Here is an 18,504-nt window from a genome sequence, read left to right on the forward strand (position 1 = left end):
GAATGGTGTTTTGAGGAGATCCCTAGTATAGAGGGAAGGGAAACAAGCATGCAAGCAGCAGTTTCTAACTCCACCCATCTCAGAGAGGTAGTTGGGGCAAACCATGCCATACACTGACTTAGGTGCGAAGCCAAATAATATATTTTAATATCTCAGAATCCTCGACCACAATTGGAAGTATCTCTCCTCAAACTTACAAAAAAACTAGATCTGGGGGATCTTTTTCTTCTAAACGAACTATACGTACCACTTGTGGGGTTGGGACAGAACACTGTTTGGAACACTAATTGGTAGTGTCTGAAATAAATAGAGAAGCCTCGGTAAGAGATTCATTTTGATAACCATAATTCTGCCAAACCAGGAAATAAAATAAGATTGTCAGCTGAACAGGTCAACCTTTATAGAAGAAAGGATCCTAGTGTAGTTAGCATTATAAAGCAAACCATAAGTTGTGAGTGATAGATTCCTAAATATTTAATTTTGTCGGTGTTCCAGGCAAATCTATAGTTAGATTTAAGGGCATCCAATTGGGAGCTAGGGATAAAAAAGGGGAGAGCCTCTGTTTTGAATGGTTGATTTTATACCCAGATATAGTGCCATAATAAGTAAGGAGATCAAATAAGCTGGAAAGCGACACCTGGGGAGAGGACAGGGTGAGTAAAACATCATCAGCAAACATGAGATTCTACAGTCCTTCGAACCAACCTGAATCCATTTAATAGTCAAAGATTGATGGATTGATGGATGCTGGCTGCTAATGTTTCTATAACCAATGCAAAGATCAGGGGTGATAAAGGACACCCCTTGCATGTTCCATTAGCAATAGAGAAGGGGTGCAAAACAACTCTATTGACTGCTATTCTAGTAGAGGGGGAAGAATATAAAGCCATGATACCTTGGAGAAATAGTAGTATATCTTGATCATTATTAGGATCTCAATGTTTATTGGTCACTATTAGAATTTTCCTGCTTATTATTCACTATTAAGACAGCAGTGTATAACATTTAACAAACACAGAAATAGGATAAAAAGACTTACTTGGTATCAATAAGAATATCAAAACTTGTCACAGGACATCCTTTTCTTGAAACTGACTTTACACTTAGTGAAAAGGTGGCATCAATGTTGGGAGGAGGGATGTTGTATCTCAGGACTGTCTGTCGGTTGAGGACAGTGAGGGTTATTTACAAACTAGAAAAATACATAAAGTATGTGAAGTGTAATCATTGTGCTGTTCTCTTAAAGGTATACTTGTCCAACCTATCAGAATGTCCGCCCAGTTCCCACGCTCTGAACAATCAATATAGTCCCTTTCATTCCTATGGAAAGTGTCCCTAAATGATCTCTCATTTGTGAAGAGGCTCCTGTAGGAGCATTTTATTGTTTTGCCAAGATTTGGGATGCTATACGGACTGAAGAGGATGTGACCTCTTCATTTTGTGAGTAATAAATGGGTATACTAGGGTTGTGTCGGGTGTATATATTTAATAAAATATTAGAACAGATGGTGTACGAGTGCTGTCTTTTGTTTAATATTTTTTTTTACAGGTACAGTACAGGTGCCAGTGGGTCCATGATGTCTTGGCATGCTGGCACTTGTGGTTCAACAAGTGCCATTTTGCCTGTGCAGCCTAGCTGGGACTTGGGATGGGGGGATCCAATTTTTGGAATTGGCCACACTTTCCTAGGGATTCCAGCTGCGAGCTGACCAATCAAGGGCTGGTTGCTGTTATGGCAGGGGTACCCCACGCTGTGCATCTCTATGCTATAGCTTCAGCTGTCCAGGCTGTTCAGCCTAGTACTAGTTTTTGTACATATAAAATAGGTAGACCCAATACCATATTTCCCCTCTATTTTTCAATACCAGCCTAGGCTTTGAGTCCTGGGCCTGGTTATCGTTTTGGAGGAAAGCTCCACACTTTTAAAATAAATATTGATAGTTTTTGAGCTTTTTTTTTTTTTTAAACAATAAAGGTTACATAGTGCAGTGCTTCTCATTATCTTGCCTGCCAGAGGCAGGTCTATTATTTGGGTGGGTGTACCTTTGGATCTTGGTTGGTTTCTATAGTCAATGCTTAGTAAATCCAGGTTTTCTATTTACTCTAGATAAGCTAAACATTGATGGTGAGCCGATGTTATATTTTGTTCTAAAGTCTGCATTTTCAGTGGATTCACATCGGGTTAGGCTTTAGTTAATCAGCAGATTGTAAACCTGCTGGGCATATACAGAAAATCCAAAACTGATGCTCAGTAAATATACCACAAGGATGGGGTAAATGCCAGAATCTATAACTTATGTAATAAAGGAAGTTTTCAGAGTAACGAGTAATCCAGCAGAGAAAATAATTGGTGAGGAGTCATTAAAAACTTATACTCTTGGTTATTTGGGTGACAGAGAAGCAGTTAATCACACACATACTTTATACCAATCCTATACCTGTGAGTAGAATGCATACTAGGATTTGTCTAACCAGTATATTGAGGCCACCATAATAAATTCCCCACCAAGTAGAATATAATAATCTACGTAGGGTTATTATCTATTAATGTGATCAGAAAATTATGGTTTACTATGGAATTTAGGGGCCTAACTATTACAAATAATGAACCTGTGTCCTGCTATGGTGGCGTCCAAGATAATGAGCCTCCCAGCTGAATCCACAGGAGTGCGGTGAATTTCCACCTGTTAGTCTTTACACGCTAATACAGCTACACCCCTGTTCATTGTATAGGAGTCAAATGCTAAACCCTTCTGCCAAAGAATGTTTAGATTAGCATGTTCAGCGACAGTGAGATGAGTTTCTTGTAAAAGCGAGATGTGAGCATTAGACTCATTGAGATATGTAAGGATTCTTTTTTCTCTTAATAGGTAAGGTAACTCCCCTAATATTCCACAAATAACCTTTAGTCATAAAATCAGGTAGGATTTTTTTATTTCAAAATGTTGACACGTATAATTAGGAATAGAGCATCAGAACATGGGTAAGGAAGGAAAAATGGGGGTGGGGGCAAATTATACTCATAAAATAACAATGATTTCAGTAGAAATAACAAGTCAATCCTGAATTTAGGTAATTGAACATAAAAAGACCCAGACGCCCGGAGTCCAGTTATAATTTGGTGCCCCCCCCCATCACAGCCGCTGACACTGTAATGTAGCAATTCGCATGCAGACAGGCTATAGATAGACAAAGGCAGCAGCTGATGGTCTTACATGGAGTATAGTGGCTTCTCAGGTGTCAGAAAGGGGTGCCATGTATTGGGCACCCATGACGGTACACTCTGGGTACATAGTTACAGCTCTAAGTGGGGTGAATATGTTGTGAACAATGGAGGACTCCATTATCTCCCATAGTTCTGCCCCTGAAAAGACCTCATGGTGGTCAAATAAATTAAAGAGTGATAATCAATCTATGATCAACATCAGTTCACATAAAAGTGCAAAAGTGCCTAAGTGTAAAAATAGTATGGCTGTACACCCTAATGCTGCAGCGTCGGTTCACACTGCACAGCCGTACACCCTGATGCTGAAGCATCGGTTCACACTGCATGGACACTGATGAGTACAATACCAATTTTTTAATTTATGCAGAAAATTAACAGAATAGATGTGACACAATTTAGGCCAAATACTAATCCTGCACAGTCTAAGGCAAGTTGCCAGTCATCCTCAGAGTGTTCCATATTTTTCTCCATGAAGAATTCCCGAGCATCAGTTGGTAATATCTTTAATTCTATATTCTTTGAAGTCTTTATTTATAAAGAGAGATGGGGAGGTGAAAGATTAATCAAATATTGAATTAAACTATTCTTCTTTTTTAGAGTAGAATGGTTAGATACTTCACAAAGAACAGCATACAGTGTGACTATTTGAGACTTGGGAGAACTTTATTAATGCCTTACTGGTGTCTCTACTCTTACAAATTCATAGTTGCTTTCATAGAAGCTCATGTATGAGACTAGATTGTTGCTAGATGATCCTCTAATTACTTTTTCTGATATGAGTACTGTATACTGTTTTCATTCCAGGACTCCATGGACTTCATTAGTAGTCTATATGTCTGTGGTTTTAATTTTAACCTGTTATGATTGCTGTGATGTAGTTATGATGCGGCCGCCGATCTCAATCCCGACAGCGGAATCCCGGCAAGGGATTTAACATAGGCGTCAAAATACCAATGCCTATGTTAATCCCGATGCCGGAACACCAAATCGATAAGTCCGGGGTGCCCTTAGCATTAACCGGGGAGGGGGTGGGGAGTTAGGTTTGGGATGGTTAAAAGGGTTAGCGTTAGGTTTTGGGGGGGGAGGTTAGGGTTAGGCACCCCTAGGATGGAGGGTTAGGCACCACCGGGGGAGGATAGGGTTAGGCACACCCCCAGGAGGGTAAGGTTTAGGGTGCAGGGAGGGTTAGGTTTAGGCACCCCTTGGGGGGAGGTTAGGGTTAGGCACCACTAAGTGAGGGTTAGGGTTAGGGGGGGGACAAGGGAGGGTATGATTACGTATCTACCCCAGTCAGAATCACCTCCTATCGGGCATCCGCTGTTGGGATTTGAACCCGCTGTTCAGTGCCGGCATTTCAATCCCATTCCATGATTGCTTATTTGATCAGGTGTCCATTGTATTTAACTTACTGTATGTTTGGCTTACTAAATCTTTGAAGTCATTGCCATCATTTATGTGGAGATGACTTGGAAAAAGCAGTGCAAATTTCCATTGGGCCCATGCCAGTTTGGCACAGATGAAGGCCATGTCTCTTGGAGCCCTCATCATTTCCACAGAATAGTCCAGAAACTTCTCCAGAATAGACCTGGAACATGAGGAGGCGGAGATCTAACCACTTAATTCTCCCAATGGCATGCTGGTGACCATAAGATACATTTTTAATGGAGATTTAGACATCATAAGATTTTAGAGTCCACTTTATCTCTCTCACCAGACCAAATCTTTGCAACCATTTAGTTTTGAAAATTGTAAGGTCTACCACCACTCCCAGCACTAAAGGAAAACAAGTAAAGTGAGGCCCTTGAATGATCCTGGAAGATCAATTAAATGCAAATTATTTTGACAAGATATTTTCTAGGTTGTTTAGTTTATGTCTCATCTCCTTGTGGGATTTGTGCATTTTAGTAACTAGCTCTTTGAGCTAAAAAAATTCTTGAATATTGTCTCCAATACGATGTTCATGAACATTGATGTTTGAATCAATTAGTCTTTAAGATCTTTGTTGGAGACCACAAAATTCTCAGCATGGGCTTGTATTAGGGGCTCCATGGTCTCCTTAATTACATTCAAAAGAGCAGAAAAAGCAACAGAAAGAGATTTTGGATCCTCAGTAACGCCACAGTGGATACCAGCAGGAGTAAGTGGAGGTGGAGTTCAGAGAGGAGTGTGTCTCCTGGGACATCCACTGCAAGTGAAGATGGTTCTCTCCTATATTTATCAGATCTAGAAAGCTAAAGTTTTGCAGGAGTAGCGGAAGCTGAGTGGGAATACCTTTTTTTTTACACAAGTAATGGAGAAGACAATAGTAGGTAATCAAATCCAAAATAACAGAGGTATCAGAAGGTAGTAAAGAAGGCACACCATATACTGTATCTGTGAGGCAGACTGAAGATACCATACTGAAAAATACTGTACATGGAAAACTGTGTTGGCTGCTTTTTCCACATTGTAACTTGAGCTAAGGACAAATAAACTTTGGAAAAGTAGAACATCATACAGTCCTCAAACCTACCACGTCCACCAAATAGTAGCCCATATAGAGTGCACATAAAAAAAAACACAGTGTCTTGGGGAGTAGATGTACTCATAGGGGAATATTTATTAAAGTGGGGGGCTTTAGAAGTAGGGATGTTGCCCATAGCAACCAATCAGATTCTACTTAACATTTATCTAGCACCTTCTAGAAGATATTAGCTACAATTTGATGGTTGCTAGGGGCAACATCTCCATTTCTAAAAACCCGCACTTTAGTAAATATACCCCATTAAGTCAACATGTACCATGTCAACAATCATAATGTCGACTAGGGATGTGCAGGCTCGGTTCTACTCGGTTCCGTTCGGTGTTTTTTCCCGAATCTTATTGGGTTTCAGCTGTCACAAGTTTTGGATAGCCAATAAGATTCGGTAAAAAAAACCGAACGGAACCGAGTAGAACGGAGCCTGCACATCCCTAATGTCGACACCACAATCTCGACAGTTATGATGTCGAAATTTGTTGAAATGTCAAAAATAAACATGTCGGCATATTCACAGGTTGACATTTGAAGTGCTGACATTCAGCATGGACCAGCAGCGGAGGGTTAGGGACAGGCGCTAGAGAGATGGTTAATCTACAGGAGGTGAGGTTAGGGTTAGACACTAGGGGGAGGGATTTGAGTAAGGGTTAATCATATTTACCTCTGGAAGCTTCACATGATCCACCAGAAATCATCACAATGTCACTGGCGACTTAGAAGACACCACTGGAGCCGCCAACACAGCATACCAGGTAAGTCACCAATAGACCACCAGGGATATTTTGTTGACAGTCTACTCATATCAACAATTCATCGGTGTTGATGAATGTCGACATGCTGCATTTCGAATTTACAAATTATGTCAATATTCTCATGTCAACATTATGAATGTTGACAAAATATACTCCACCCCTTAGTGAGAACAGTCCAGTAACGCTTCAGCATGACAGAAGCGACATGAGGAGATGAACACAAAGCAAAATGGCAGTCGCTACCTCCTCAAGAACGCTGGCAAGCGGAGAGGTCTGCTGGGAGAGCTGCAAGGAATGATAAGTGGAGCTGAACAGAGAGCCAACATGCAGTATCTCTGTGTGAACCTGTGGTACTCACAGATCAGTCGGGAGGTCTGCAAGCTCCATTTTGGCGAGGAGAAATTCTGCGGCTGTGTAGACCAGAGCCTCAAACACTCAAACACAGCTGTGACAGCTACAGGGAACGTCCAAATACCTGGTTCACAGGGATGTGTGGCAAAGAAGTTGTTCCCATGGCAGAATCACCACTCTCAGGCTAGGTATTGGGGAGTTAGATGGAAGATTGGTTCCAAACAGTGTGGAGCTCAGGCACCATGCATCTGTCCTGCTCCACATCCAATACAAACCCTTTGACTACTAAAAATATTTACAATATATGCACTCTTCACCCCTTGAAATTTTATATAAAAAAATACATTTTGTTTTTTTTAGGTTTTTTAAAGTTTGCACTAGCCTAATGACATTTTGCTAATTTTACAATAAACCTTGTAAGTGAATGGCATACATGGCCCTTTAAACAGGATCAAATACAGAAAAACATTGCTGAATGGTTTCAGATCAGCAAACTCACATTTTTCTATTCATAAATGACCCATAATAATTTAATCTAATGTATATTTTATGAAAGTGAAAAAGAGTTAGTGCAAGTTTTTTTTCTCACCTGTACAAAAACACAACCACTCCCTGTAGCTGTCACCATGTACTCTCCGGGGATGGATGGCAGTGACGTACTCTGGAGCAGGAGCTGGTTATTGTTATCCACATGGAACTGCTCAAGAAACCCTGATGTGGAAGTGACTGTTACAGTTGTATCCCCCTTATCACTATATGTGTACTCTGCATAGCTGGAGAGAGCCTGAAGGGCCAAAACTGTATCCTGGAAGAGGAAGGAGGTGGTGTGTAAATATGCACGAAGTGTATAGGAAGAAAATATTTAGACATATATGTACATTACACATACAAAAGTGATAAAGAAGATCAAATGCTGTATTAGAGGATATAGGGCCTGTTTCAGTAGTGGTAGGAATTGCAAAGCTGCACGCAAGCAGCTTTGCAATTCCATCCTTGAAACAGTGCAAATGCAGTATGACACCCACTGCTGCATTTGTGAACTCAACACTGCGACCAAGGTCGCAGGCTGGGATAACCTTCGCAATCATCAATCTCAATGTTGGATTCCACCAAGCTGTCGGGCAACCGAGCAAGCCTCAGCTTACTCATCCTGGCCAGCTTGTTGGGAGGCCAGTAAACTGAACCCATTGACGCAGCCCCTGGCCCTGCCAATCCTGGAAATCAGGATGGACTCTGCCTCTTACGCAGAGGCAGAGAAGGGGATGTGTGCAATCACGTAGGACCTTCCCTGCACATTCGCAGAACATTCTGCGCACATGCAGATTCCTGATAATGGGGAATCTGCATTCAGCATATTAGTCCCTTAGAACAGAAGAATGTTGGCTAATGAAGAGTGGATAGAAAATTGTTTAACTAAACAAAGTCAGTTTTGGAAAGTTCAAGTATATGTGTGTCCCTTTAATCAAATTGTTATTCTTATTTTAATTAAATTATTATTGTAGAATAACTTAATGATTTGTTTATCTTACTGAGATTATTTTTCTGAAGTTTATTACTTGGTAAAGATAGGCAGGCATTCTATCATTATTTATGAAATATTGCCACTTTAAAGAACTCTGCTAATGTATTCTCTGATTCTCCTCTTCATCTACATTGCAAAAACAGTTCAGAAAACCATTCTCGGATGGTCCCTTGTAGCTCCTTTGCCCACTCTCTCTAGTTACTACTATTCACCACCTTACTCCACTTCTATTGTATATATCACCTGTGTGGATGAATATCCTCCATATGGATTCTGCTGCTTGCTCAACCAATTCACAATCTCTGAAGCTCTTCCTAGGTCCTTTGTGGGGCCTGAGATGTAAGCAAGTAGCATATAGGCCGTTATCTCCACCTCTGCAGATGGTGCTCGGTACCAGTACGGAACATCAGAGGAAACTTTAGAATCCCGTTTCCAGTGCAACATTCCATCTGTAAATGAAAAATGTGGTAGTATCACAGTTGTAAATGAGAGGGCACATACTACTTACATGGACACTCCCATAACATATCATTATGAGTAGAATATGAATAGAATTATCTACATTATAAATAGGGTAGCCAAAGACAAACTGTTATATTGGCTACTTTCATCAGTTTTATGTGCTTCAAACAACCTAATAGTCAAATTGAAACTCATAAATAAATGACAAATAATAACTTCTATATCTGACTGAATGGTACATTTTAGGCAGAATATCTTAAGAGAAGCATCCTATACACTGATGACTGTGATGGTACTATAATATCTGTACCGTACGCCCCATATATACCTGTAGCTTAGTCTATTCCTTACCGCCTCGCACAGCTTTTATCTCCAATTTATCCATTAACATTTTCCTGAGCTCCGTCTCTCCGCACAAAGTGAAGGTGTAGGACAGCAGAGCCTGGGTGTATACGTTGGTCACATCCACAGCAGCCTTCCGCAGGCAGGACACAGCGTCCCTGACCAGGGGATCCTACCAGGTAATGGAACCACAATTTTATGTTACCATGCAGTACAAGCTAAATGGTTTAGCCAAATAACATTGTAGTGTAATGCTACTATAGAAAGAATGATAGCATTTTTATATATATATATATATATATATATATATATATATTGCATTCAGTGGGTTAAAACAACAGCAAAAGTATAGCTCTAGTGACATAAATACAGCCACAAGAAGGCCGCTAAGATGCCACATCCTTCATGCCGTAATCAGTCCTGAACAAGCTGGGTCATTATGAAATGCATTCACAGGGTTTTTTGTTTCAAGTTGCTAAACAAACTGCACACAGATAGTACCCAGGCCAGAACCGAACGTACAGTATGCATCTCCCTTGCCACTGTCAATTTTGTCAACAAAGAGACAGACTTAGAGTTGGATACAATCCGATCATAGGTGTATATCCACAACTGCACCATTGCGACCTTATGTTGCTTGCATATACATCAGGGGTGGGGAACCTTTTTTCCGCCGAGGGCCATTTTGATATATATAACATTATTTGGGAGCCCGGTGCAGGTCACGCCTCCTACATGTGACATCACAAATGGGCGGAGCCACAATCGCCAGTGATAAACAGCAATGCATGGAGCATCCTCAGGATGCTCCGGGGAGTTGTAAGGGCAGTCATTTGACCATCTGAAGCGTCCTAAGGATGCTCCAGGTGGCACTGCTGCATATATTCTGGCTGCAGGTGCCATTCTAGGAGCCCTGCCGAGCAGATGAGGCTAGCAAAGAAAAGCTGAGGGTCAGACCAAATGATTCCGCGGGCCTTATGTGGCCCCCGGGCCTGAGGTTCCCCATCCTTGATCTACATGCTGCTGAAAATATAGTGTAAATATGCAGTCACATCAAGATGTACTCTTAATAAACAGAAGATTACAGTAGTGACACATCTTTACCGATATAAAGACATTGATTTAAGTAAGTAAAAATCAGCCTGTCCCTCTCTAAAGTAAGTAAATTGTATCACTGCTATAGAATGACAGGTTACTGCAATGTAACGATTTTCAAAGGACTCCATGACTGTTGTCCCCATGCTTTAACAATAATCACTTAAGCCAATAGCACTGGTATTGGTTACTTATTATTTTAATTATTGTTATTATAAAAAAAAATTTGGAAGGGGCATTGTATTTTGCACATGTCTTCAATTGTTCATCATTGTGTATTTTTACACCAGGCCTTTGGAAACCCCAACAGATATTCCTCCTAAGAGGCTTACGTGGACTTGTGTCCTATTCTTTCTTAGCTATATTGTTACACAGTCACTTACTGTATGTGTGCGTACTATAAGTAGTGTGTAAACTACGAGTATTTTCAGGAAACAGCCGCATAGGGGAATATTAATTAACATTTGCAGGATATCTCAAAACACCCATTTTTGAGGGGTACCTGCAAATATTAAGTATCCCGCAGATGTACCATGGAGGGACCACAGCAGATAACTCCAATATCTGTCACAGTCTCTCAATTTCTGACCGCAAATGCAGCCCCCCTACGTGTCTATAAGGACTGCTATGCACTCAGCTCCGGAATGTGATGGATTCTGAAGCTTGACCCTGATAGTTGATGCCATCAGCAGGTCACGTTAGCCTATAGCAGCCTATAAGCTACTGAAAGATGGATTTTTTTTGAGAGGGATCCTCCAGATCAATCTCTGCTTCAACTCACTGACGTATGTTCCAGCCAAGGGTAGAACATGCACAGTAAGCCCACAGACACCAAACAAGGAAGCAGAATGTTAGAATTATCTATCACTGTACTTTCAGGTCCTTGCAGGTAAGAACCCATATCCCGGCAAGAGATTATTGGTTAATATTGATTTTCACGGTGTGATATTATGAAAAAAATATAAATGACATCCACATTAAAATTGAGGGAGAAATTGAATTATCTCCAGGGATATCTGGCTGGGCACATTACCAAATTACCATTAATTTTCCTGCACACCTCTTTGGGATGCACAGAAAAACTTGGATAGTGTCCTTAAGGACCATTCCAGAAGCTCTCTGCTGCACAACGTAGAGAACTGGATTGCCCACTTAATCTCTTTTATTACTACTATTGTACAATGTAATTGCATGTTTTTTGTTGATATGTTTAATAGAGACCTTAACCACTTACCGTTAGAGATACACCGGCCTCCAGTAGAGCTATTGTAACATAAGCTGAGAGTGATGTTTCATCTTCCACTCCTCCCTGTAATGTAGAGATAATGAACTAAATATCTAAAACATCTCCATGTATTGTCGTGTTAAGAAAGAATTATATCCAAAAATAATTTGCTCTTAACTACTATGTTTTTGTTAATGAATATTGCACATGTGGAGGCTATCATATATCCTGAAATGTGCTATACAGGGTTTTCTAGTCTCAAGGAAGGGTCACTGATATTCCTTTACACTGAGAAGTTCCTGATCATTATAAATCATATATTTGGCATTCATTGACCAACCATGATCATTCATTCTCTCCAATCCATGTTACTCAAATAAGTTTTTCCCCATTGCATCCAAGGGAACTTTTCGCAGGGTATTTTAAGTATAACAGGAGCTGCAGTACTATTTGTGGCCAATAGATGGTACAGAAATGTAATTTTGTTTTTTGAAGTTATTACTTTTCATATGTGGTTGGTATTTAAAGTATGCTTTTCCTGTGTGTATGTATATAGTGTATGCAGTTGGAGCACAATTGGTTTACATTAATGTCATGAAACAACCCCACTCATGGTATGCTGAGAAATGGGGAGGGGACCCATGTCTCCCTAGTGTGTATAGCAATACCCCAAAGTTAATTTTCTCACAACCCCTCAAGTGGCACAAAATATATATAGTCATGATGGGGGATGGCTACAGTAACACCCCCCCAAATGCAGTAGTCCAATATTTTTCTTGTTGCTCTTTGCACTGGTAACATGGCACTTCAATATGGGAATTTCTGCTTATCTATTTAAGTAGACCAAAAGTGATAGAGTTGCTGTGTTATTTTCTTGTTTTATGTCTTAACATTTACACTTTTCTACACTATTTTCAAGTATTACATCACTAAAAGCCTGATTGTGAGTCAGAAGTATTTCTGTTGACAGATGCTTTACCATACAGCGCATGCGCAGAATCCCAATTAACACATTTTGTGCTTAATTCAATTCAGCGTGAATTGAATAGCACCGAGAAGGAGCTCCCGGAGCTATTCAATTCAGCATGCTGTTATGTCGGAGAATGTTTGTTCTTGCACCTTAAACATGGTGTTTAGTCGCGAGAACCGGCATTCTCCCACTTAAGTGCCTGGCGCAAAGCTGTTTCCGCTGCAGAAAACAAAATTGTGCCAAAAGCTGTTTGTCGTATTTCTGCTTGCACCCTAGGAAGAGTGCAAGGAGAGATCCTTTAGTTGGGCTTAACAGCGTGCTGAATTGAATAGCTCCAGCAGCTCCTTCCCGGCGCTATTCAAGTTGCGTTGAAAAGAATTGAGCCCTTTGTGTTGTAAATACGTGTGTATAGGTGTGGTGGTATGGCAAAGCTATGTTCAGACCTGCAGGTGCCTTAATGTTACAGACAGTCCAGTTGTGTAACTAGTTGGACGGTTTATTTGGAGATAGGTGATGTGTAGCCATACTCACTGTGATATACTGATTGATATGGAGCAGAGCTTGAGCAGAGCGAGGTGTGATACAGCTGGTGAGTGTATGGCTCTAGTGGGTAGCAGAGCAGGATCCTGGAACAGCGGTAATACCATGAACATTGGTAGGTCTCTAATCGAGCTTACTGGTGCCATGTATGTGCAGAAATAATCTCATGGCCATCGGTGGAGCACAGAACTAGTAACTTATGGCTGCTGGACTGTGTCCTGGACACATTACCTGTTGGTAGAATATCCTAGAAATGTGGGGTGCAATGGAATAATGTTAGATATATTTATTTTCCAGACAGATTGCCAAGCAGGTCAAAATACACTTGGCCAGAGTATATATGATGTTAGATGTGTGCTCGTGGTGGGAAGTCCATCTTAGGTTTATTGTACCAGGTAGAACAACAAGTAGCTAAGACAGTGTAATATAGCAGGTATAACAGCAGTGTAGAAGCAGCCAGCCTGAAGCTTGTGTGTATTGTTGGGCATTGTAGTGCAATGTAGGTCTGGGTGAAAAAAGCACCAGCGGATGTAAGCACTATGCCCCTTCACTATAGCACTGGTGGTGTAGTACAATACAGGCTTTGCACACAGCAAACTGATGGAGAGTCTCAGAGTTGTGCCTGTCTATGAGGAACACCAGGGTGAAAGATGTGCGGAGACGTCAAGGATGTGTAGTAAAGCAAGTCAGAGGTCGGACCTCTTGCTAAACTCTGAGATGTCCTAGAGACCACAGGTTCAGTTACCTGTCTGCAGCATGGATGGAGGCAATGCCAGGGGGCTCCTCATCGAACAAGTCTGAGTCAGGCACGTCTTTGCTGGATCTCAATTTTCATGAAATAGTCATTGCTGGTTGGCAAATGGGCTTTTTTGAGAGAATGCACAATGAGATCCTTCTCGTGGGACTGTAAAGGGAGTTTCATGGTGGTGTCATGAGTATGTGGTTAGCAGTGACGTGCGGTGAGGGCAATGGCTGGGGAGGCACACATATATAAAAACACAGTTTTTATATCAAAACTCTGGAGCATGACAGGGAGTATGATAGGGGAGGGAGTATGAAAGGGGAGACTCTGCCTCCCCTGCCTTTCCTGACTGCACCTCCCTGATGGTTAGTAGTGACATGCAGTGAGGTCAATGGCTGGGGGAGGCACACATGGAGATGGGTCTGAATACTGAGAGCCTGTCTCACCCATTACTCACTGTAACTCTTCATTGTCAACTGATTCTTTTACCTGCATCATTGTGTCTTCTGTTGCAGCTGCTGCTACCCATCTCTAAACAGTACATGGTGCTTCCTGTGACATGACCCTCACCTAGCTCAGATCTCTAAACATTGCAGTGGACTTGCTGGTCACAAGACACATCCACGGTGTCATCAGTGCTCAAGGCACGCCTCCCATATTTAGCGGTATGCCTCTAGTAGCTCTCTTTCTGTGCAGCTTATTGCCCGTGGTGTGGCCCCACCCCCAACTCTGCAAGCAGTGTCTGATTATACAGAAGAGAGGCTGAGCTTTTCCTGCCTCTTCTCTCATCTCCCTGCAGTCCCAGGGAGCTCCACAAAGCTGAGAAGTGTTAACTATAGAAATTATTACAATAAATAAAATACGTTTATAAGTTATAAATATATTCTTTGTATTATTCTAATCTATATCAAATCTCCGAAGTATGGCAAGGGAGGCTCTGCCTCCCCTTCTTACCCTGACTGCACATCTCTGGTGGTTACATTTCTATGCTATTAAGAGTCGTGCATACAGGGAAGTCGTGCCTGTCTCTGATGGATCTCTTACACGTAGCATAGAGCTGGTGTAAGTGTGGATACTAATGATGAGGCTGTGGACAGAAGAACAGTGGGTGTTGCAGGTTGTAGTTACAAACTCGCATTAGCAATATGGATTCGCACATTAGCATAAGGTAGTAAATCTGTATTCCCTAATGATAGAACAAGCAAAGACAGCCACTTTCTATGTGACTCAGAATCAGACCTGAAGTGCAATAAAAATAATGAAGCATTTATCACCTCTGTATTTTTAGCACAATTATTGTACACTTAATGCACCTTCATAGCATTATTGAAAAGCCTCCCCACACTGCGGAAGCAGCCGGTATCTTGGCGATTATTTTTCAGCCATGTGAAGGAGTCATTCAGGTGTCTCTCATCTATGAAGATATAAGGCCGAGCTTTGCTGAAGGACTTCAATACAAATGCAGTCAGCCTGTGGGAAAATAATGGATACATTAAGAGACATTCTCTATACTAATATTAAAAAAGGCAAAAACAGTTACAATTTATTTTGTGGTGTCCACCAGTATAGCACTCTGTATGAATTTATGTCTTAAGGTGCGTATCCACTTCCCCACTGTGAAACGAGAGCACAATTACGACATTGTAATCGTGCTGTCATTTCACTGTCTGTAATGAGCCTACACTGAATGTTCAGTCGTTCAGTGTAGGCACATCCATCATCCCCGTACATGCTGAACCTGATGTGATCGTCAGGTTGACTAGCATGTACAGGCGATGATAGATGTCAAAAACGACTAGCGGCCACGCGCATTGCTGGTAATTTTTAACATTTAAATGACCAATTTGAGGTCGATTAGCAAGCGATTGAATGATAATGATGTTGTTATCGTTCAATTGGCCTGTTTAATCACCTAGTGGATACGCACCTTTAGAATTATCAATCCTAAACTTAGTTGAACAGATATTGTCATGTTTTTAAAGGACCAATCCCCTGATGGCTGGAATGACAGCAGTAATATACTGGTATACTGGCTTAGTGCTAGAGAATTTAAAGAGGAACAATTTGTCTTTTTCTTTACCTAATGGCAGTAGGCAGTAAGCAAAGACACCAATAGTAAGATACAACCACTTGTTCAGATAAAGGGTTCTAGCTTGCAATTGCCTATTTCCAGTCACAATATACAGTAGACAGAAGTGGCAAAAGCCATGGGATAGATTCCTAGTATCGTGTAGGGCCCCCTCTAGTGGACGGAAGATGTTTGGATAGCTTCCCACAGCTCCCTTATATTTGTAGGTGTAAGATCTTGGGTGCGACTGGACCTCTCCACCATGTCCCATAAATGCTGGGTTGGGTTCAGGTTGGGCAAACATGGTGGCCACACCATTCATCTGAGCTCTCCAGAATGCTCCTTGAACCAACTCTGGACAACTTAGGACCGATTACATGGTGCATTTTCCTGCTGGAATATTCCATTGTTGTGGTGTACATGACATCTATGGAGGACTGCAAATGGTCATCAATAAATGCAATGTAGTGGTTACCGGTCAATGACCTGTTCAAGCAGACCAGGAGACCCAACCCATGCCACATGAATGCACCTAAACCATTATGGAACCAGCCTGCATGGTGCCTTGTTGACAACTGGGGTCCATGGCCTCATGGGGTCTGCCCCATACCCATACATTACCGTTAGCCCAAAACAACTGGAACTGTGACTCATTGGACCACATCTGGATTTCGACGGCTGTCATTTAACCCTTTGCTGGGATTAGACAGTAGGGAAGCCGACGGTCAGGATTCCATCCGTCGGCTTCCCGACTGCTTCCCATCAGGATTCTGCATGGTATCGGCTGTTACTTACTGCAGCGCCGGCTTCCCCTCACTAGCGTGAGCACTGAGATATCAGATGCAGCAGTGAGTGACTTGCTGAGTATTCTCCCCGGGGCCTAGGTGACTGTCACGCAATCCTCCATTTCGGTGTTCCTGCAGCGATGGTCATGGCGCAGCCATCTTTGCTGAATCACCTGATGGATCCTTATCCAGTGGTAGCTGTGTCAGTTCTCAGCTGACTTGCTCATAGAATGGACAGCTACCTGGGGGCATAAACAGGACTCCAGGTGAACAGTTAATTGCCTGATCAATTTCATTATCCCCAGATGTTTGCTGTTTGCTTCGTTCAGGCTTCATATGCAATCTTCCAGAGACTCTTCCCAGTGGTATTTCCAGTATATGCTCTGTACATCTACTAAGTACTGAGTCCTAGTGATTATTTGCAAAGTACCATATCCTTGTGCAGCAGTGTGATAGAACATCTTTGCCTGTTTGCTATTTACATATCCTTGTACAGCAGTACTACAGAACACCTTGCCTGTGTGTGCTAATTCAAGTGCCTTTGCCTGAGTAATATTTACAAAGTACCATATCCTTGTGCAGTAGTGCTACATAACACCTTGCCTGTGTGTGCCAATTCAAGTGCCTTTGTCTGTGTATTACTGTATTTACAAAGTGCCATATCCTTGTGCAGCAGTGTGATAGAACACCTTTCTCCTATTTGCTATTTATAAGAGCCTTATCCTTGTACAGCAGTGCTACAGAACACCTTGCCTGTTTGTGCTAATTCAAGTGTCTTTTCCTGTGTATTATTTATAAAGTACCATATCCTTGTGCAGCAGTGTGATAGAACACTTTTCTCCTGTTTTCTATTTATAAGAGCCTTATCCTTGTACAGCAGTGTTACAGAACATCCTTGCCTGTGTGTGCTATTTGCCAGTGTCATATCCTCACGCATCAGTGTACAGACACCACGTCATCCAAACTGGTGCAATCACCACTGTCCTTCAGTGACTGCACCATATCCTCACTTCCATCCAGTACTAGATGCACAATCTACTCCTCAGTAGATTCTCTCCCTCTGGTCTGCCACAGCACCTCTTCAGGAAACATCTCTATTGTGCTTCTCTGTACTAGTGGTACAGAGACTATATTTCCAGTGGGCCAAAGCGTGTGTATTTGACTATTCCCACTCGCATCGGATCCCTGACCTGGGGAACGCGACCTTCTTGCTGGGTGCAGCTAAAACCCATATCCTGCTTGGAGGGGTCACTGGTGAACATCTCCCAGCAGGTTAAACTCTGCACCCTAGGTCAGGTCTCACCAACATCCGATGCTTGTGGATGAGGAGACTGAACATGCAGGCCCCTCGCTCCTGACTCCTTCATTGACCCGGGACCACAACTTCCCGCCCCTCAGTAGGGGACTCCAGTATGCTAAACGTGACACTCTGCTCAGAATGCAGCACAAAGTAGTTCTCTTTTTTTTTCTTCAAGCAGGCATGGCTATGCCCCTTGTTTTAGCCATGCCTCCCCAATCGCAAGAAGTGGAGTAAACTTCAGTTTACAGGCTTGGGAACTGCAACACTAATGCATATGCAAATGTTTGTGAGCAGAAAAGCAAATACCTGGTCAGTAGCTGCATCATCTAGCAAAGTGTGTAAAATTTTAAATCTGAGAGGAAACATGTCTGATCTGTAGCTCCATCACATAGCAATGTGTGTAAAATTGTTTGTTTTTAAAAGTATTTGGGCAGTATTGTATTATGTGTTAGAGATTATCTTGATAAATGTTATTTTCACATATACTATAAGCTGCTAGTTAGCTTTGACATTAGCAAATGTTATAGCCTAGGAAGAAAATATATTCTGAATATTTAAAAATTGCTGTCTCAGGTGGAGATATATATCAGCTCCCCGTAAAAATAG

General features: G+C 41.8%; 1 protein-coding gene across 1 annotated transcript in view; it reads right to left on the reverse strand.

Annotated features, from left to right (window-relative positions):
* The window catches only part of LOC148518858 (alpha-2-macroglobulin-like protein 1), a 208,252-nt gene that overhangs the window by 22,816 nt on the left and 166,932 nt on the right, over positions 1–18,504 (reverse strand). Inside the window, exons 28-33 of the mRNA XM_088476975.1 lie at positions 15,059–15,215; positions 11,503–11,577; positions 9,183–9,345; positions 8,613–8,818; positions 7,437–7,652; positions 1,040–1,158 (exon numbers count right to left, since the gene is read on the reverse strand). Of these exons, the coding sequence (XP_088333101.1) occupies positions 1,040–1,158; positions 7,437–7,652; positions 8,613–8,818; positions 9,183–9,345; positions 11,503–11,577; positions 15,059–15,215 (936 nt within the window). The remainder of the gene's footprint in view (positions 1–1,039; positions 1,159–7,436; positions 7,653–8,612; positions 8,819–9,182; positions 9,346–11,502; positions 11,578–15,058; positions 15,216–18,504) is intronic.

This window comes from Taudactylus pleione, unplaced genomic scaffold (genome assembly GCF_031769625.1).
Source record: "Taudactylus pleione unplaced genomic scaffold, aTauple2 ptg000198l, whole genome shotgun sequence".
In the NCBI taxonomy this organism is placed as follows: domain Eukaryota; kingdom Metazoa; phylum Chordata; class Amphibia; order Anura; family Myobatrachidae; genus Taudactylus; species Taudactylus pleione.